The 21690-nt window shown below is 39.6% G+C and overlaps 2 protein-coding genes across 2 annotated transcripts; one reads left to right on the plus strand and one right to left on the minus strand.

Moving 5' to 3' along the window:
* The first annotated feature begins 1182 nt into the window (after window positions 1-1182).
* Window positions 1183-8562, plus strand: LOC139623489 (uncharacterized). Its single transcript, XM_071481728.1, has 5 exons — window positions 1183-1202; window positions 1361-1442; window positions 1592-1781; window positions 4080-4283; window positions 7313-8562. The coding sequence occupies exons 2-5, from the start codon at window positions 1390-1392 to the stop codon at window positions 8066-8068; spliced, it is 1203 nt and encodes a 400-aa protein (XP_071337829.1). The 5' UTR covers window positions 1183-1202; window positions 1361-1389; the 3' UTR covers window positions 8069-8562.
* hcn5 (hyperpolarization activated cyclic nucleotide-gated potassium channel 5) lies at window positions 8429-21247 on the minus strand. The gene is made up of 10 exons (XM_071481718.1): window positions 19468-21247; window positions 18160-18346; window positions 17433-17537; window positions 17050-17187; window positions 14798-14959; window positions 13482-13575; window positions 13229-13356; window positions 12266-12412; window positions 11318-11555; window positions 8429-9779 (listed from the first exon to the last, which is right to left on the minus strand). Exons 1-10 carry the CDS (start codon window positions 19650-19652, stop codon window positions 9607-9609), a joined length of 1557 nt encoding a protein of 518 aa, XP_071337819.1. The 5' UTR covers window positions 19653-21247; the 3' UTR covers window positions 8429-9606.
* Window positions 21248-21690: the final 443 nt, after the last annotated feature.

Genomic DNA, 21690 nt, shown 5'->3' on the forward strand with positions numbered 1-21690 from the left:
TTACCTTATGATGTAACATTATTACTCTCAAAAGGGTTTCAAGTTTTAAGTATTGAGTCCTTTTACTTTTAATCCTCTAAGGATATTTTCCTAATACTTATACTAAGCAAGACTGTTAATGCAGAACTTAATGGAGTACTTTAACATTGTGGTGTTACAAGTCTTACTTACTTCCTCCACACTGGTTGAGAAGCCCCATACAAATAAATATACCTTGCATAGGATACCTCAGAGGTTGCGTGATGAAGCCCTGCTGCCACATGATGGGGCTGTTTTTCAGATTAATTGACTTGTGCTGTGCTTAGACCTGAGAATAATATACTACTTCTCTCCACAAGGAACAGCACCATAACAGAAGTGTAGAAACATCAAAGAACTGTGAAAGGAGTGTGCACTCTTGAAATCACGCTTTTCAAAAGGCAGTGTCAGGTGCGTGCATCGGCGGAGCACAGAAATCTGGGGACTAAACAAACAGCGCCTCAGTGGGCCCCCTTCCCTTTTAAAACATCCACTGACACACCTGTTTAATAACTAAAACAAGTGTAAATCCATGTATGTGCAGCAGGGTGCTTTTAACGCAATTCTCAGCATATTTCAGCCCTCCTTTCTCAAAATAATGTAAGTTTTTGATTTTGATTATTTTCTTATTTTATTTTAATTTTTTTTAGGTGTTCATTGTACCAATATTAAACCATTCTGAAACACTGTTAGCAAACTTATTTCGACAAAGCAACAATATAAAACTCTTGAGTTGAGATGCTCAGTTTATTATGATGAGACTAAAGCAGCAGATTCTTTCATTTGAGAAACTGGAACCAGTGAAACTACTTAAAAAAAACTAAAATAGTTGTTGGTTAATTTCCTTTTGATTGACTTATCAATTATTGACTAATTGTTGTGGCTCTAGTTTACAATAATTGCATCTATTGATCAATAAACATATTTCAGCATTTTATGGACAATGGACATGGACAATCAAAAACTTTCTGTACTCGATATGTCATGAGATATGCCTCTCTACATTTGGAAGAGCAAAGCTGGTTATATGTCATGCATCATTTTTCCTGTTTTACTCCAATCATCCTGTCAAGTTCAGAGAGAAGGTGTGTAGACGTGTTATCAGATTTACCGGCTGTTGAGGAGAGAGTATAAATATTGGACAAACTGAAGGTCAGAACAAACCTTCAAACAGAACGAGCGAGGTGAGTTGGAGCTCAGCAGGTTTCAGGTTTGGTCTGGCAGAAGGGTTATTAGAGCAGTGAATAGATTTACAACAATATCAATAATTTCTAAATGATGACAAATATTTCTTACATAGGTTATAATGGATGTGGAGTTAAATGATTAACTTTCTCTGCAGCTCATTTGTCAGTACAAAGCTCTGGAGCCATGGCGATGTTTGGGAAGGTTTTGGAGCCAGTGGGCTACATGCAAACTGTGAGGTGAGTTTTCCCTTTGAATATGCAGAACATGAGCCAGTAGTGAGGCCCTTTGTTTTCCCATATGGCGACCTGTCACTGCTCATATCACATGCTCAAAGGGAATCAGGACTGTGTATGTGTGTGTGTGTGTGTGTGTGTGTGTGTTGCAGGGTCCTCGTACAGGGTATCTGCTCCTATCTGGGCGGCAGTGCCACAGCAGAGGAGACTGAGGTGGCCAAGAAGAACCTGGACCACATCGACAAGGAGCTGGGAGCATCGGGCCACGGCCTGCTGGAAGACCAGGAGGTCCACCGGCTGGAGGACGACCTGGCAGTGGTCTACTATCAGCTGGGCACAGCGGTGAGGAAACTGTCCTTGAATCAGATCCATTCATTGGGCACAGTCAACTACCTGTCCTGACAGTTTTCACAGTGTGAATGAAAGCATACATGTGCCCACCGTTCATTAGTCTGCTCTTGGACACACATAAAACCAGGCACTTTATTTCCTCTGAGGAATAATGTGAATTTAAAAACACAGATGCTGGAATCAGATGTTTCATTGGTAGTTTGACTTGTAGTTGTCTGAGATCCAGCTGGACAGAAAACAAAGGGTAAAGGATTTGGTAGCAGAGGTGGAATCAAAGTAGTGTGCTGAAGAGAAGAAAACGTTTCCGTCATTTGACTGAAACACAAGATCTGGTATTTTTATAAACGCCATGAAAGTCCGGTAAGGTGGAGCTGACCTTGAGGAGTAGCAAGCACTCTGCCAGTTTTCCTACACTGATCCGTAACCTTGACTGAGCTCATCATGCTAAGTGTGTTATGTAAATGTGGATATGTGACCAGATGTATGACTGAAGCATCTGTTTAGCTGTGCCAGACAGGGTCGTGGCTTTTACTTTCTGTTTAGTCATTTTATAACGTGAATAGAAACTGCTTTTCTTTCCCTTAATGTTCTACTGGAGTGAGAAAAAGAAAGAAAATGTGAGCAAGAAATGGCTACACCAAGCTGAAATTAAAAAAGTGGATCAGCAGGGAGGAGGATTATTATGACACTTTGACACTGGCATTATGTCATTTTCAACTCTTATCACTCTGAAACTCTCAAATAAACTTGTATTACACTTTGGATCCCTTTTAAAAACAATGAAGATGAGCTTCATCTTAATAAGACTTCAGGTTTGTTACATAGGTATAGGAGGGTAAAAAGAAACAAATGCAGTGGAGACTCGCACACAGTCATTATCGCCACTCTCGTTGTGATAAATTTTAGAAAGGAAACCTGCAGATTTTACGAACCACTGTCCTGTAAGTGCATCTGAATAAACCCAAATCTTAAACTTTAACAATCCAAATGTTGGAAAACCTCCTCCCACCTCCACCTAACATGAGCGGGGCATCAGTAGGGAGGTGTTAGTGTTAGTGAAACTTGAAATAATAACAGAGAAGAGCTATACAGGTGATAGATGGTCGACTTGTTTACAGAGGTGGACAAAGTACACTGATCCGTTACCTGAGTCAAAGTATAGATACTCCTGGTCTAATATTACTCCAATACACCGGAAAGCTGTTCAGTCAAATTTTTACTCAGGTTAGAGTACTGGAGTACTTGATTCTAAAAATACTTAAGTATTCAAAAGTATATTTTCTTATGTCAACACACCGTATTATTCCACATTTGAAGTTTGGTCAAGGTAAACACAACAAACATTTAAACGAAAGGATCTTTCTTTATGACTCAAACATGGACTTAAGATAAAGCCGTGGTCTCTGATGAAGAATCTTCTGCCTCATCTTTATCTAACGTAGCCATTGTTTGGACACTGACAAGTTCAAACTGAGGTGTTCAGAAATGAAGCAAACCCAACATGACTGACAGTGTGATGAACTCAGCATGTGGTCTATCATGTTTTCAAAATAAAAAAAATTAAATCTGCTGACTAAAAGCTTTGCTTCAAAGTAACAAGTGCTTCATAGAAATGTTGTGAAGTCAAAAGTACAATATTTGTTTTTTAAGTGTAGTGGAGTAAAAGTCATAAGTATCCAAAAAATATAATACTCTAGAAAAGTACAGATACTTGAAAAATGTATCTAAGAACAGTACTCAAATAAATGTACTTCACTACTGTCCACCACTGCTTGTTTGTATCACAGATGAATGAGAGGCCACAGTCACAGCATGAACACAAAGACATGCAAAACATGAAGACACAGAATGAACAAAATGACCATGATGTTAAATTAGCCACAAAGAGACACAAAACACTTAAAAAGAGATGCAAAATGACTACAAAGTAAGTAAAATAGCCACAGAGAACAACACAAAATGACCACAAACAGATGTAAAATAAACACAATGAAATAAAAGGAGATGCAAAACAAGGCATAAATATACTAAGACCAGATGCAAAATGACTAGAAAGAAGCAAAACCTATTGTTGGTGTCTCTTTGTTTCTGGGTGTCTGGCTCCTATGACTGGTTGGGGGTCTTTTTACATGTCTGTGTTTCATCATCTCTCCATGACTTTAGGCTATTTGGAGTCACAAACAGCAGCTATTTATGCACATTATTTCTTACATTTGTACATTTTTTTCATTTCTGTTCCCTTGACCTCTTTGTCCTAAGAGCAAAACCTCTCACCCCTCTTTGTTCCAGGTGAGGGCCCAGTCGGACTTCACCAAGAAGGAGACAGAGGTGTTCCTGCAGTATGTGCAGGACTACCGCCTGGAAAGGCAGCTGACGGCGCTTTACAACCGTCTGATGGGAGTGTCGGCGCTGACGGACCAGCCCACCCTGCTGGAGGAGCTCATACTGACCCGCAAGCCCAAACGCTGGGAACTGAAAGAGTACTGTGTCAAGGTTGGTGAAGGTGCAGGGGATAATGTGGAGGGCTGGGGATTCTCTGTGTTTAACTCATCTCCCTACGGGGGTCATTAAAGTTTAATTTAGTCTTATCTTACAAGTCTTTATACAGAGTCACGCACACTGGCTTAACCGCAGCTGGAGGAAGCCTGAGGTGACAGAGCAATCCAATATCCTCATGTACACAAATGTAGGAAATAATAAAAATGACAGACAGAAAAAGAACATTTGCACAGACAACTTTTAAACTGCAGATCTGTCATCTGTATGTGTTCTTAATGGCAACACATCCAAAAGAAATTAAGAATCTGTTTCAGATGGCATTTCATGAAAGCAATGCAAATAATCTCCATCTCCCAGAGGACAAGTTTATAAGAAATAAAAGCACTGAGGAGCACAGCTGTACAGGATTAAATATTCAGTTTCCAGACCAAAAAGATGAATGTGACACAAAAACATTGAGGTCTTATGAGGATTGAAGCATGCTGCATCTATCTTCTTGGTATGAAAATAAACTGAATATTTAATGCAGCAGAGCTGTAACCTTCTGTTGTCTTTCTTTTGAGCTGAGTTGGCAAGTTCCTTTTGCCTACACTGTTATAAAAAAAACCCCAAAAAACAGAGATTTTTCATCCAGTAAAAGGAGCAACAACAGAGTGCAGCGATGGCTGAGCAGGCTTTAAAGTTAAAATTAAAACTTGAATACTGTGAATACTCGGTGAAACATTACATAACTGCAGTGTAGCTGGAACTTAACAGCTTTGAGCACCACAAAAGCACACACTTCCCTTTCTGCATATGATCAAAGTTCTCTGTCCTGTCTCTTACATAAAAAACTACAGATGACTGGATGGTCCACTCACTTAAAAAAAAAACAAAAAAACTCACTGTTTCCAGAAGTCCATCTGTCATGCTGTAGTGCCCCAGAGCAAGACATAGAGAACCAGCCTGCTCCCTAAAGAGTGTCCACTTTGAGAAGAAATGAACCTTAGACATTGCAGCAGTCACAGGCCTGTCTGTTATGTAAGTGTAATTATTAAATTATTAAGTGTAATTATGCAATTATCTTATACATATAATTGTAGGCATGACTGACGTTGAACCAGCGTGTACCCCTTATTGCAGATATCATTTTAAAGGCAGTGTAAGGACTACACAAAGTGTGGGTCCATTCAAAACAGCAGTTTTTGTCACTGTTGTAAGGACAAGGCTTTCATCCTACAAACTCTAATTAGTCCACAGTCGACTAATCAAGGGGCCTTAGGGTGTGAGGGAGCCAGCCTCGGTGGATGAGCCTTAATGCCGAGGCAGTTCCTGCTCGGAATTGGTGCTGAAGGAGTGATCTGTTTGTGCAGTGCTCTTTTCAAGGACTTGTTTGCACTGTGACCTGATTTGCATAAATGCACTGAGTAAGATAAAAGCCGAGCGCTTTCACTGAGGCACAAAGAATCGCTAAATTTGCCCTCCCGCTGCAGTCTAACTGAATCTCAGTGAAATTACACAATTAACAATTTAATGCAATGAACCTAACTTTGTGCTGTGTAACGAGCTGAGGAATCCACAGTGCTCTGAGACAAGGGCAGCGACATCTATGACTGACTGTAGCGATCAAAGTCACCGCATCCAGACTGGAGAGCCTGACCTTGCTGAGCAAAGGAACCACAGCTATGTTTCATTAACCTTGAAAAACGTATCATATAAAAACATGTCATAACTTATCACGTATAAACATGTAGGTGATAAGTTTATGTGTTGTGCTGGATTTTTCTCTCCTGCTGGCACCTTGACCATATCTTTTTTGTACATCAGAAAAACTATAAAGTACGCTTTAAATAGGACGTAGGATGAAATAATACAACTCTAAAATAACAAAGCACCCATTAATTTTCATATTTGAAACCCAAAAGATCTGCAGATACTGACAGGCTCTGTCTTCTAACCTGGAGTAACTTTTCATAGCGCTCTTTCTTTACAATGAGTTTGTGATATCTGCAAGGCTTATTTTGAGGAAAGAGAGGAGCTCGGACAGTCTCATGGGACCAAGTGGTCACTTTGGTTTAAGAGAATGAGCCAAAACAGTCATAACCAGCCTCTGTTCTGCTGTAACGAGGAGATCTGGAAACACAGTGTAGTCGCCAAAAATCCCAGATGGGTTGGTGTATTGCTAAAGACAACACACTAATACTCATTAAAACTGTGCTTGGCAATATTTTAATATAAACTACAACCAAATGTGACTGCAGCAGAGGAGCACATCTCATTTTCACTGAGATACTAAAGGTTTTTTTTTTTTATTATGTGCAGCCACCTCTCTGTTCATGGGAAGTGACTTTCAGACACTGAAATCCAAACCTCTTTCTGAACAGCAGTGAGCGACTGTTTCCTTGCAGAGGAAGCACCTGTCAGCTGTTATTGATGTATTTGGCATTAAGAGGATCAGACCAGCTGAGTTGGTGACACAAACAATAAAACGTAGTGCCTTTTGATGCCCCAGGAACTATCACAGTTGAAACTACAGTAGAAAGTTGTTGACTGATCAGTCTTGCATACTGCATCCATTCAGCCTGCAAGAATGATAGAAATTATATTTATTTTCCAAATTGTGTGTATAAAGCAGGAAAAGAAACGCGTAAGAACTCTTCCTTACTATTAATGAGCATCTGGCCTTTGTGTTTTTTTCCTTCTTATTCTTCATTATTTTCTTTGCATCTGCATCTCCTCCTCCCAGCACCAATTTATACTTAACACAGTCTCACAAGAAAAATTACAACATAATTTCTCTTTGTGTTGTTGTGTGCAAAAATGACAAACAACTATCACTATTTAATCTGTTATTGGTCTTATTTACAGTTTCCATGATTGCACAGATGTAGCTAAAAGGCAAAAAAGGACTCTCAGTTCCTGAGACTCTATTGGACCATTAAAGGACTATTGAAGGATTTCTGGGTACCCACGCACGTTAAAACTATTTTGACCACTGTTTGAAAGCGCATTCATTCCTCTTTTCTTCCCATTTTCTTCAACAGATAAACTTTGTCCTGGGCACCGGTCTGCTATGTCTCTTCACGCAGGCTTCTCTGACAGGTAGAGATCAGGCTCTGCTGATGAAGACCTGGTCCGACCGCATGGGCGCCCTCTACAGGAAGATGAAGAACACGGGTGGCCGCTGCTTAGGATACTTTCTGGAGCAGGCGGAAGAGGACATTCGGCAACAGCTCTACGAATCTGTGCAGAACCGTGCACCCCCTGAGGAGGCGGCGTCGAGCATCCTGAAGATCCTGGAGAAGAACTATGATTGGCTGCGCTGGGCGGTGATGCTCCACCCCACTGTGGGACCTTTGGAGGAGGACGAGAAGGATGAGAAGGACGAGAGGGATGAGAAGGACCAGGAACAAAAGGAAGGTGTCCCAGCAGAACAGAAGCCCAACAATTTCCTGTCTGTGGCATCTGAAGCTCCAATCCCCCATGTGATGGCGTGCTACCGTGACACACCCACTTCACTGGACAAGAGTCGCATCCACCAGCTCATCGTGGACCTGGAATGGAAGATCCCCAACCCGCCCCCTGAGGTGTATGCTTCCATCGAGGATGACCCGGGCAGGGCGCGGCGCTACCTGGCCTCACGCATGCTGAAGAAGCTGCAGGAGGGGCTGGGATCTGGTGTGGCCGTCCACGTGGTGCCAGGCAGGATGGAGATGAAGTGCAACTTTCCCCCCGCCTCCTACTACCTCTACGAGTACAAACACCGTCTGGCCTCGGGCACCGTGTGCGTGTTTGGATGAAAGGGAAACAGGGAGGAAACAACCTGCTGTTCTCACACAGATGTTTCATAATCATGTTACAGTATCTGCTTTATTTTTGTTGCTCTCACACTGGCATTAACTTGTCTAATGAAAAACGACATACATCAGTTCTTACCTTCCTCTAAAGCAAATTTCCTGTTTGTAACATACGACTTAGGTCTAAACTAGACCTTCCTTAGAGATGTTCAGATTCAAAATCTTACTTCCTGATACTGATTCCGATACCTGAACGTATTTATCAACTGATACCAAGTACCGATCTGATATCATTGCCTGAAAAAAAATTGTCCTGTATGGATGTGATATGATGTTGTTGTAAAACATGAACAGATACATGAATGCCATGGAATATTTCTTTTATTATTATCTGATCGTCAATCATAAAAAATAAATAAATCTAGGAATAACAATTCCTACACAATTTTTTCCTAACACTGGTGCCACCCCTCAAAATTAAAGCCTTTCATACTGTACACGTTGCCTCTTTACTGGTGAGATCTTCCACTGTAACATGTTGTAACACATTTTGCTAATGGCTAACGTTACACTATTTACTGGAAATCAATTCTTCATGCAAGTGGCTGCACAGGGAAACTTCCTGTGAAGGCTACTGTTTCTGAGAAGCAATGAAGAATTGATTTCTGGGAGCCAACAGCCATTCTATCCAAGCATATTCATAAATTACATGGTATTGTATCAGTGCATAGACTTGTGTACTCGCCAACACCTGATATAGTATTTTTACCTAGTATTAAGAGGTATTTCCAACAAGTCTAGCCACCCTTTGATGCAGGAATGGTAATGTTGGACAGTAGCTCAACGAATACTGGATGGAATTAAGTTTTGTACAGACATTCATGCTCATTCATGAACAGGCTGATATCTCTACAACAAATTCCGGAGGTAGAAGAAACACAAGTCAGACAATCAGACAGGTGGCTTTTACAACTTTTACCAGATTATCTAAAATAACTAAACTAAAGATCAAAGTTTAACCAGAGTTCAGTTTAAAAGCGATGGAGTTTGGGTAATAATTTCATTGTTGGCCTTTGCTTAAATAAGTCTTGCCAACCTATCGTCATCTGACTGCTTGTGTTTCCAATCTTACTTCTGTTTCAGCAATGTTGATGCATTATTATGAGCAAAACAACGAAAATAACCAACCAAACTGAATGAAACCAGAATGTCCTTTTAATGCTTACTAAGTCTTTCTTGTTTTGTCACTAAGATCTGCATTGACTTTCAAACATCAGTGCCAAATCCCAACACCAACAAGGAAGCAGAGATCAAATGTTTAACCTGTCTTTACTGTTGAGGTCATTATTTATTGCTGACAACTGATGGTTTAGAAGACAGAATAAATACTAAAACTGTCCATCTCATCAATGAATAAGTGTCCAACTTCACTTCACGTCACTGTCTTAATGTCCATCACATGATAACATAACTTGTCCAGGAAATATCCGTAGCTCATGTCCTTTTCATACTGTAAAGAAGTCCAAGTTGTGTTTTTGGTCTTACACAAGTCCACCATCAGCGTTGAGCTGAACCAGTTTTTCTAGGTCCTTCTTGACATCTGGAAAGCCCTCCAGCACCCTCCGAAAGTCGTTACAGGACAGAGAGAAGCACTGGCAGTCGGTCAGCGCCTTCACTGTGGCCAGATGTTTGCCTTTGGTCAGCACGCATGTCTCTGTTGTACACACAGAGGGAACCACAAGAGCGTGGTTAATGAGCGAGTAAACCCTAATGACGGGGATGAGCTCTGACAATTAATCCTAAATTAAATAACCAGACTTAGCTGAGTTGTTTCGGGAAGCCTGCTTAGCTCTAAACGCTGCTGAGGTTTGCGGCCAAAAAGATTAGGACCTGTTCCCACTTAGAGCCTTAGAATTAAATAAATTCCCCAAATTGGAAAAGATAGATTTATTCACCTTTGCTTGACAGTGATTACTACTTGCTCACCTGTGTTAACAAACAGAAGCTTGCAGAAGTGTCCAGTTTGTGAATGTATGTGTGACAAGCAATAGAAAAATAAACTGGAAACTTTCAAAATCACATTAAACCTGCCTAAAATCTGAATCCAAATATATTTTGATTGATTAGTAAATCAAAATATATTGATGTGAACTAATTAACTAAATGTCTGGATGGCAGTTGCTTAAACTTACTTTTTTCCTGTCTTGTTACTACTGCCCTCATATACACAATAATTTAATATATTGAACAATTTAAAAATCACCGCTCTTTAGTGTTATCTAGCCATGCAGATAGTTTTGGTTTTATTCATCCAAGTTCTGAAATATCTGTTATAAAGACTTTTTTTCCAGTGCAATGGAGGGGAACGTACTTTTGTCTGTGGAACATCTAAAAATGACAAGAGCAAAATCTTTTCCTAGAATCATGATCCCCATTACTGTAGATAATCCACAGAACAAGCTGTCAGCTGTTTCTCTGGTAGAACCTAGATCCAGTAAAGCCTGTTCACAGTGAGGTCTGTGGACAATCCTGAGACAGAAAATTGACAGATTTTTTAAATGGACTTTGGCATTGTGTCTTCAAGTGAGACAGTGGCATATAAAGCTAAGAGTGAGAGTTTCATCTCTCTGCTTTAACAACAACAAAAACAAAAAATCAATTTAACAATTTGGATTAATCATCTTAGTTGCAGTAATGCTTTAAGGCTTATGAACAACTTTACTGGAACTACTGTCCATGAAAGAAATAGTCCTTTGAAAGTTGACAATATGTTCTTTGCATTCTGAGACACTGTTTCTAGAAACACATGTTGCTACAGATTTTTTTTGTACTATTTTCCTAAAAGGTGGAGGGTAGAGAGGTGACAAGAAATGAGTGCAGAGTGGAGATTTTCTTTTTAGTTTCTAATGTTTTAAGCACTATATGGAATTTCACAGAGACAGATACCTCACATCTAATTGCTCCACATGGTTTAGAGAATTAATCACAGTGATGACTGAAGATTTTTACTAACTTCAGATTATTAACCTGAATTAACCAACATAAATCTATTTTAAAGTACAGAGTGATATTGTGACACTCCTTAATGAAAATGCATATAATGCATAATGTACCTGAATATGTTCACCAACACAGCAGAAACACAAATGAGCTTGTTGCACTTTTTGCTGTTTTTGTTAATGTATTTTTCATATCACAAAATTTTTTCCACGATGTTCCAAATATCCAAAAATCTGAGTAAATCCAACCCACCTCCAAAAAAGTCTCCATCACACAGTTCCCTCTCGTAGGAATCAGTCTCCATGAGGACCTGGCCGTGGTCGATGAAGAACATGCGGTCGCCCGGGACGTTCTGTCGGATGATGACGTCTCCCTCCAGGAAAACCTCGTACTCCAGTTTGGCGAGGACAGCACTGATGAAGTTTTCATCTCTGCTCTGAAACATTGGCACTTTTCTTAGCAGCCGGCTGCACATCACTGTCAGGATTTGCTGCAAAATAAATACAAATGATTATAAAACATGTTTAATTCACAAGAAAGAAATAATTGAGATGAATAACAATAGGAACTAAATGACAATAAAGCAGGAGATTAAAATTTTTAATGAATAGTGTACATAAACACTGTGGCTGTTACAATAACTAAAATGGGTTTAATTTAATTCAGTTCCTCTGGAGCTTCACAAAATGACTTTCTCCAGCACATTGACACTACCACTGTAACCGTCCTAATTCTGATCTGGGCCTGATGTCGTCTCATCAGTGATGTGGTTCATGCTCTCACTGTAAACAAAACAAATCTCTAATCAAAATCAGTATTTTGTTATCACTATTAAATACTCTGCACTGTGTGATTCTAACATTGCTGTGAGTAGTGCAGAAATTGTTAATAGAATATCATAGGGTTTAGGACTGCTGCTCGAGCAAATAAAGGCTGCAATTATATAAAATAATTGCAGGCTTAATCATAATTAAAAAAAAAAAATGCAGCTCTTGCAGTCTCTTCGTATACTCCATGCACCTGGAATGTAGGAGGAGTGTTTCCAGAAATCCCTACTCTCCTGCTACAGACGCCTCTGAGATACATTCACTTTGGAGAAAAAGCACCACTTCAAGCTGTATAGGTATCAATATGAGGTATATTAAAACAAATCAGATTCAAGCAGCAGTCCAGACATGAGGATTTGGTTCAAGACTGTACCTCTTTCAGTGCTGAGGACACTGTGTCCATGACGTCCTTCTCATCAAACCACTTCCCTCCGTAGCGAGCCTGGTAGTAGTTGTTGATACGAAGCTGCAGTTCGGGTGGCAGCTTCATGAAGGCAATGTAGTGCTCCAAACGGCTCATCTGTGGAGAGTCCCAGTATTTGAACATTCAGCTTTACTTTACATTTCTAATAACTTCATATCACTGGTAGTTTCAGAGATGCCACAGATATTACTGAGCATGAATAAAAAAAAACCACCTTATTTTCCCACTGGACATGTGAAAATATCAAACTAATAATAAAGACAATAATGAAATATCAGATGAAAAATAAAGGTTTCAATTCCCAAATTAACTTAGTAATTGGACCATTTAAAGTATATAAAGTTATAGTAAATAAATCTTTTTTTTTTTGAACAAATATAATATAATATCTCTAATTATTTTTTATGTGTTTTATCTGGTTTAGTGCTGTGAAAATTAACTACTGACATGAAAAAACAAAATGCTTTTTTTTTGAAAATATATTTTTTCAATGCATAATTTGCTCTGTCCCCTCTATAATACATAAATAACTAAAAAAAACAATAATGCACAAAAAAACCCTTTCATAATCTGGCAGAGACAATGACATCTTTTCATCTGAAACACGTTTTTATTGTAAAGCTTATTCTTATTTTATAGTTTTTTTTATTTTATTATATGTTATTAGTTTTTTATTAAAATTTTAATTACCTTTTTATGATTTCCATCTTATACCACTGCTTATAAATTTTAGATTATGATTTTGATTCTAAACTTGCTGCCCTGTGTGAAGCGCTTTGTAACTTGGGTTTTCCCTACAAAAAAGATTAATATCCTTATTATAAAACAAGTTTGAGTTTGAATTGCATCCAACGTCAACTCATTACTTATTACATTACTCTCTTTTACTAAGTAACTGTCACCCATAAGGACCTTGCTCTTGTACTCCTTGGCTGCTGGGTCGATGTTGGCGATCATGGCTGTAGCGTTGGCCACGAGGACGGTGTACATCAGACAGCCGGACACCATGCTGACCATGACGATCCACATTTCAACATAATCTGGGAAACAAGAGGCAGACACACCAGCTCATTTAGTTTATTGTGTATTTACATCTGAGATAGGATGTAATACACCTGTACTTTAATGCTGTTAGTGCAGGATAAAGAAGATGAATAATTCTCACTTGTTGGGGCGTCCATGGAGCCGTAAGAGAGTGCAATCATTTGGGAAAGAGCTCGAAAAACTCCCCAAGAGTACTTCACAATCACTGTGGCATTCTGAAAGAAATATTATCATCATTGGTGGGAACTAATGAACTTGTGGAACTTGTGCCTGTACTGCAAAGCGAGGTCTACTTAGTCTGGCTCTCTTGAAGCTATCTGGCTTCAGTGAGCTCAACTAACCTCGGCCGTCAAGGATAATCAATATCATGTAGCTGGTTACCAGCTGCTTCAGTTAACTCTGGGTTTTCCTGTCTGGCTACAAGTGCATTCATGTGACATGTACTTAACCTGATATAAGATGAACCAGCGATACCTGCAGGTAAATTCAGTTCAGTTCAGTTCAGTAAAACAGCAGACAGTCATATTCCACCAGGTGAAATGCAAAGGAAATAATCTAATAACTAGAACAGAATAAGAAGCTGTAGAAGCACTCGAAATTATTTCCAAATATTAAAGTAAAGCTAAGCAAACACAATATATATTATGTGCAGGATTTATTATAAGGATTTTAAGTGAAATGTGAGTATCTTTTGCTTTGTTGTCTGATGAACAAACTATTATGAATTAGGGACACACATAAAAAATTTACAAGTAATGTCAGACTGTTTCAGACAAAGGACAGCAGAGAGGAGGAGAAGAGCAGTCTGATGAGGTTAATCTGACTGGAATGTTGCTTTAATAATCACTGGAAATATTTAACAGTGTGGGATTTATTACTCTAATAAAAGACATCAGACGGTTTAGCTTTTTATTTCCAATTATCATCACAAAGTCTCTTTGTGTCATAGTTAGTAGCAGTGATGGAATACAAGAGCAAAAGCATGAATCGCATCATCACAGATCTATTGTTCTTTATTATACTTCACTTAACTGTAAACTCTCTTGTTCCTGTTGGGATCCTGTAGGAAAGATGACTCAGATATTCTAGTGATCTGATTGGTCGGTAGTTGGGCTGTTGACAGGTTTTGATCTGATCCACTGAAGTTAACCTGCTCCTGTGCAGGTTAGCCCTGCAGCACCGGTTACCATGATGATCAAAAGTGACCCAGCTTCATGATATGGGAAAACAACATGACATCTAAAAATTTCTTAGAGCCCGTGATGGAAGCTCGAACCAATGAATGTTTGGTATTTTTGCTTACATTTAAAAATCAATTAATCGATTGCTAAAATAGCTGATGACTTATTTTCTACTCACCATTCACAAAACCTCATCAACAACCATCATCATTCACACTCTGTTCGTATAGAGAATGATTTGTGAAAAGAGTTTTACCATCAGGTTTTCTTTGCGGACCCAGCAGTCAGTGGGGAACTCCTCCAGCATGGGCACAAAGTACTGGATGCAGCCGTTCCAGTGACACAGCAGGAAAATCATCATGAACAAAGACAAGATGCGGAAGAACAGGCGGACCACCTCCAGGTTTGCATTTGATACCTGTCACGAGATGAGACATGACAAGAAAACATGAACGGTTACAGCACCTGGTGAGCAAATCGTACACACTGCAGATCATCCCTCTAGCTCTGTTGGCTAAGCCTGCACCATATTACAGCAGTGTACTGGGTTTAAAGCCTGGTCTAGGATCAGCACAAGACTATAATGTATATAAACAGTATACGCTCACTCAGTGGTGCACTGGAACAGCAACAATATCAAAATATCTCTTTACAGTAAGTTAATACGTTTCCTCAGTGGCTAAGTTACAGTAACTCAACACCCACGATGAGGGATGAACCTTGACAATCATGATGACAAAAGTTGAGCAGAACATGGACAGAGTTGTATTTACTGTTCAGACCTGAGGTCCCTTGTTATGACTTTAACTTGCCATAATTCTACTTTTTTATAACTTAGTCTTGTCATAGTTTTGTTCCTCATTTCTGCTGGCTATGAGAACATGGTATTTACCGAAGTAAATGCTGAGATCTGAGAATGTGACATCACTATAACAAAGTCCAATAGGACAGGAAACACGAGCAGTCAGACGATCAGACAGGTTATAAACAAATGCTGAATACCCCTTACTGCACAGAAAAACTGTGCACACAGTTACAGAAAGTTTGGTAAGTCTGAATAGTCTTTAAACTATGATGGACATTTACACTGCAATTATGCATTTTTACTGTTCACGTTTGTTTCCTCTTCCAGATAAATGTGTTTAAAACCTTTGTGATCGTCTGACTGCTCCTTTTTCTGGGCTTGTTTGACTTTTAATCAATGTCTCCATGTTCCAGATCTGCAGTCGTCTTTGTTAAAACAAACAAACAAAATTGGAATTATCCTTTGCTCCATTATCCGGTGAGCCTGTTCTAACCCAATCTAACAGTTAATTCAATAAAGTACGAAACACATTATTGCACCCATCTAACGCAACATACAAGAAAAGACAAAGAAGCGTGAAATATTTGCTGAGCAAACAAATCTCAGCACCAACAATGCCAATACTCCAACACCTTCAGTGAGTGGCAGGCACTTGACTTATGGAGAACTTCACTTATTTAACAAGACAAAATGCAACATTGGGGAGACTCTGCAACATCTGGAAGTCCAAGACATACAGCCAAAATAACACATGGCCATCTGTATGAGAGCAAAGTCAAGTCCTTCCTAATGCACCGTTCCAGGTTGTAATAAACCACAGTGGAAGACTATGTGGCATCTTCTGGCCTCACAAAACCACAAGCAGGTAATTCTACATTAAAACCTAAGGTAAGAACATCATGAGTGGGACAAGGCAGAGGTGTCTACAATGACTGGATCATGTGATTCAAATGGAGGCAAATCGTATTACTGAGATGGACTCCTGCAGGCAAAAGAAAACCTGGAACAGAAGAAATGACCTGGCACAGAGCTGTTCTGGACAAGCTAACCAAGATTAAATTAAATCAGGAGAAGGCTCGACATGTTGCCAAGGATGGGGAGCAACGGGGGGAGCTCACTGTGGCCTCACTGTCCCCCAAAGAATGAGGAGCATTAAGTAACTAAATGGATTTATTTGTATAAAATTAATAAATCAGTCAGTGAGGATACAAAGCATTTTTTTCAATTTCTAAAGAGAGAGGCTGCAGCATCCGCACCTACACCAAAACATACACCAGTGAGCATTTATTTCAGCTACTTGTAGCAGATTAAAGGCTTGGAGTTACACACAAATTCCAGAAAACACCCATTATGCAAAATCAAGAGAGCCAAGATATATTGTGTTTCATTATGAGATGACCATGAACATAAACAAAGTAAATTTGAGGTTTCCTATCCCTTTATTTTTCTCCAGTCCTCTGCTATTGAAGCACTAAAGTTTGGGTATGTGTGTTTAGAAAAAGGCAAACTCTGCTAAAAATAAAAAATAATACAATTGTTGATCGATGAGATATGAGCCAGCTCTCCTTTTACAAATGACATTGTAAGTGGTCAAAGTCAGATTTGTTATCTGAGCCTGGTGTGGTAAAGTATCAGCACGCAGGAGAAAAGGTTGAGTGAGTTTCAGAGGTGAACTCTGGAGACTGTTAGGTGTTTGAACTTACTTTCTCCACTTCGTTGAAGAACCTGACGAGTCTGGACACTCGAGCGAGTCGGATCAGGCTGAGGATCCGCACAAACATCAGTATCCTCATCATCTTGTTGGTCTTGGAGGGGTTGTCATCGTTGTGGTACTGTAAGTCCTGGGATAGTAGAAGTAAAAATTTATATTTAATTTCTTTAAAGGTATTTATTATTATTCTTTTATATTAATTTATATTATGAGTGTTTCTTCAACCCATCATTTTATTTCCTCTTCTTTATTACTTACTGTCTGCTGCACTTTCTGGGTGTTTTTAATCATAAACCATGAACAAATGAATGTTGTTTTGTGAACTGACAGCACACTGTTGTCATGTTGTTGCTCCAACGGTGTGTTCATTATTACCGCAAACAGCAGAATGTAGCCGATCGGGAAAGCAGCTATAACGTCCGGTATGAACCATGTCCTCAGGTAACTGACTCGAATCCGCTTGATGTCCAGAATAGCTTCCTGCGAAAGAGAACAGAGCAGCAGATTGAGCAGATGGATGAAGACGCTGCGCAGCACGTGCCACGATCAGATGTATAATTTAACACATGAACTGAACCAATATTTTGGGAGTTTGTCCAAAACGAAGGGAGATACTGATGCCAGATGAGATAAGCAGCGTCCTCAAAGGAAATCAGAATTAATCTGACAGCATTGTAGAATTGTTGCTGAAGCACATGCATGAATATTTCAAACGGGCAGAAACCGACTGAGAATAAATCTGGCAAAAACCAGATGTTTGCGCGGTCCAGAGTAAACACCACACACAGATGGGCCATTTGTGATTGGCAAGATAGAAGTCACAAAGCATGAGCAGATGAAAACAAACAGGATATAGTCTGCGTAATGCTTAATTGGAAATGTTATACTTCTCATTCATCCAATACAATAATCCCTGTTATAAAATCAAACAGCAAGTGCCAATTTTGCCCATGTCCGGGAAATGAGGGGTGGAGTTTGTTAATCTAGCCTTTCGTGTATTGAGTAGATTACAGATGGGGCAGAGATGGATTGTATGTGCTTGTCTGTGCAGGGATTATAGTCTTCCAGATTGTGTCTGAAAATAGAGTACAGCCACTCTCACCTCCCCATCCTCTGTTATGATGCCCATTCGAAAATTCAGAGCCACGTCTATCAGGAACAGCGTGTCTGAGAACACATTAAATCCTTCCCACGCCAGTCCGCTGTTTCCATCCAGAAACGCTATCTCCATGGGAATCCCAATCAGGTTCAGAAACGTGATGGCCATCATGCACATGATGTAGTAACTCCTACAGGGAAAACATCACAAAAACATATGTGAGCATGTGTGAGTTTGTAGTGGAAAGTCTTAGTTCGTTTGCCAGAAGGACTCATTAGACAGTCATGCTGCAGCCGGTAAGTCAAGCTGATTTCCTCTGATACTGTAACAACACAAGCCAGGCTTCAATATCCAGGCTCAAATAGCTGTGTTCTCTGATCCCAATTGTTTCATTCCCTCTCTGTTTTCACTCCATCTGATCGCCTTACGCACTAATAACAACAATACCGCATGGATAATGCAAAACCAGCCGTCTATGAAAACATGTTCTTAAGGCAGCCATTTGATCCATCTGTTTTTTGTCCCTCCTCTAATCCTTCACTATAATCCTTAAATTCACCTCATACAGTATTAAGAGTAATACTCATTTTAATTTTCCTTTACTGATGTTCAAACTTGAGTTGCCCTTTTATGTTACTTGTTTTGCTTCTATGTTTATTTTCTCTTTAAAATTCACACCAGTTAAACTGCATCTGTTTCTATTTTTGCTTTCTCATCCGCAAAAGGTTTTCTGACACGCTCTCAGCAGTGAAACACAAGTCATTATCATAATGAATTGTTGCATTGTTGAATAATGCTTAGTATTAATTAGTAATGCAATGTGCAAAAATATGGAGTAGGGCAGCAAGTGATGATTATTTTCATTATTGATAAATCTGCTGATTATTTTCTTAATTAACTGACCAGTTATTTATTCTATAAAATTCCCTGTATTCCCCATATTTTCTATAACACCCAAGGTGATGCCATCAAGTTGCTTGTTTTCCCTAAACAAACAACAAATCTGTGAAACTAAGAGGCTGGAACCAGAAAATGTTTGTCATTTTTTTTGGCTGATTATAAAAAGTGTTGCTAATTATTTTCTATTAATCAATAATTAATTAATTAAAGGACTAATCATTTCAGCTCTAACGTGGATAAAAATAATAAGATCAGAAAAGGTAACATTGTATTAACCCCAAGTAAAAAATTGAAGCAAATAATTACACACAAGAACCTGCTGAAATTGCACAACTTTAAATACATTCACACTATAAGTGGGGTAGAGTCTCGGTACAGGACTGGCCTGAATCTATCAGATATATTAAATACCTCATGAGGCTGAAAGGGTGAATGACAAAGACTCCGCTCTCCAGCTGTCGGATGCACTCCTTCTCCACGGCCACTTCGCTGCCGTACACGTACAACGACTGTCTGTTCAGCTGGGGGAGAAGCAGAGCTCTCCATCCACAGGTGGCCATAGTGCATCCCTCTGCGGGACCTTTTAGTTTCTCCATGGCCCAAGCTCGGTTCCCTGTGATCAGCCGAACACACAGGCCATCGTCCCTCTGCTGCTGCTGCTGCTGCTGCTGCTTCTCCTTCTCAGGATGAGTGGAGTCTGACTCTACCAGTCTTGACCTCCCCTCTTGGTCACAAGGTAATTTTCCATCCAGGCTCCCAACCTCAGGGCTTACTGAAGCTGTGTGGAGTGAGGCGAGTGGATACCCGCCTTTCTGCTCCCTCCCTCCCTCTCTCCCTCCCTCTCCGTCAGCCTCTCTCTATTTCTGCCCCCATTCAACCCCATCCACTTCTTTTCTTTTTCTCCCAGCTCATCAACTATTCAGTATCTGTGTCTCATCCTCACATGAATCAAGTCATGTCAAGAGGGTAAGGTCCAGCTCACATTAATACTGAAGACAATGGCATGTGTGTGTGTGTGTGTGTGTGTGTGTGTGTGTGTGTGTGTGTGTGTGTGCGCGCGCGTGCGTGTGTGTGTGTGTGTGTGGAGGGGATCACAATTATTGTCATGCGAACTAGACATCTGGCAGCGTGTGCAGGGACAAGTTCAGTCTGGGCCGACTCTACCAGGGATGTAATTAAACACTGTACTGCGTTACCTGATGCTGTATATATGCTCGCGGCTCTGAGCCAGCTCCTCTGCTCTTTGTTTGCTCATTTCACATCAGCAGCAAAACAAAACACGGGCTGAAATATTTCATTCCAAGGATTACAGAGGAGAAGATTGGGATTTTATTCATTTTGGTCTTTTAAATTTTTCTGTGAAGGTCGGGATTCATTGCAAGCGAAGTCTGGAACATTGAAAAACAAAACTGATATTACAGGATGTAGCAGCACTGTGAGATTAACTGAGGGGTCATGTCAGTGGGTGAATTAATGGCAGCTTAGAGCATGAGATGAGATGTCTAATAATGTGGGACATTTTCTGAGATTATTGCGAGTATTTTTGGACAGCAGTGGGGAGGTACAGGAAACACTAAAAGTGACTATATGAAAAAAAAAAAGACAACTTTTCCCAGAGTATATATAAATCAATTCCACAGACAGCGCGTTTCTTTTAGTTCAGAGTTTGCAGGGTGAGTGAAACGTGACAGTGTGATGTGATAGACTGCCAACCTGTCCAGGTGCGCACAGTCTCTAGTCTGATGCGTGTTCTGAAATAGGCTTCAACCCCCTGTGACCCTGAACTAGATAAAGATGCTTAGAAAAATGTCAGATGTCACACCTTTTACAGTTTTTAAGTTGGTAAGAATTAAATCCAAACTATAAATTTCAAATAATATAATAATGTTGTTCTGGCAACAAGATCCGGCCAACTTGTAAAGGACTTTTCTACCAACCCAATCTTAAAGTAGGGTTGACAAAAATGATGAAATGGGTTGTTTTTCATTGCTTGACGAACTGACCAACAGGACTGTTTCAGAAACTGGTCTGCTACATCTATGGTTAACGTGATTCAGTAAAATAAAGGAAACTACAAGTGTTTGGTAAAGTTATGTTAAGATTATCATGGTTCAAAGAAACCAATATTTTGGGTCAGACACTGTTCAAACCATTTGCAGAGATATAACATCACGTTACTTCTGTCTTAGCTTCTGTCTCCGTCTATGGTTCATATTGATCTCTTTTGTTATAAATTTGCATTTAATCAAAAATAATTGATTGAATAATTGATTCTACCAAGTAAAGACAGTAAACTTTGGGCAAAGAACCATTAGTCCATCACAGGAGATCTGTAGGCCTGCAACCAACAATTACATTCATTAAAAAGAGGTTTGACAATTATTTTCTTTAAGAATTAATTGATCAGTGTATAAATCTTAAAAAGAGGAAAAAAGGTCAAAGTACACCCCAAATTCAGAGTTTACTATCAAAGAAAACAGGGAAACTTTTACATTTGAGAACCTGGTACAAGTAAATTTTGGCATTTTTGGGTAAAAATGACAACCTAAAGTGAATCCTTGAGCTCTAGAGTTTGGTTGGTTTGGCCCCGGCCATGCGTGGAAAAACATTAGTTTTCAAGGTCAAAAATAAACT

The sequence above is a fragment of the Trachinotus anak genome, unplaced genomic scaffold, assembly GCF_046630095.1.
Source record: "Trachinotus anak isolate AG129_WGS33_773 ecotype Australia unplaced genomic scaffold, CSIRO_AGI_Tana_v1 ptg000001l, whole genome shotgun sequence".
Lineage (NCBI taxonomy): Eukaryota > Metazoa > Chordata > Actinopteri > Carangiformes > Carangidae > Trachinotus > Trachinotus anak.

What these genes read in the sequence shown, in the direction of transcription:
- LOC139623489 (XM_071481728.1), top strand. Translation starts at nt 1,390, where the DNA reads ATGGCGATGTTTGGGAAGGTTTTGGAGCCAGTGGGCTACATGCAAACT. An exon ending in GGCTACATGCAAACTGTGAG is followed by an intron (nt 1,443 to 1,591) that starts GTGAGTTTTCCC and finishes TGTGTGTTGCAG; the next exon opens with GGTCCTCGTACAGGGTATCT. An exon ending in ACTATCAGCTGGGCACAGCG is followed by an intron (nt 1,782 to 4,079) that starts GTGAGGAAACTG and finishes TCTTTGTTCCAG; the next exon opens with GTGAGGGCCCAGTCGGACTT.
- hcn5 (XM_071481718.1), bottom strand. Translation starts at nt 19,652, where the DNA reads ATGGAGAAACTAAAAGGTCCCGCAGAGGGATGCACTATGGCCACCTGT. An exon ending in GCTACATTCTGCTGTTTGCG is followed by an intron (nt 17,188 to 17,432) that starts GTAATAATGAAC and finishes CTACTATCCCAG; the next exon opens with GACTTACAGTACCACAACGA. An exon ending in TGTCCTCAGCACTGAAAGAG is followed by an intron (nt 11,556 to 12,265) that starts GTACAGTCTTGA and finishes TTTATTTTGCAG; the next exon opens with CAAATCCTGACAGTGATGTG.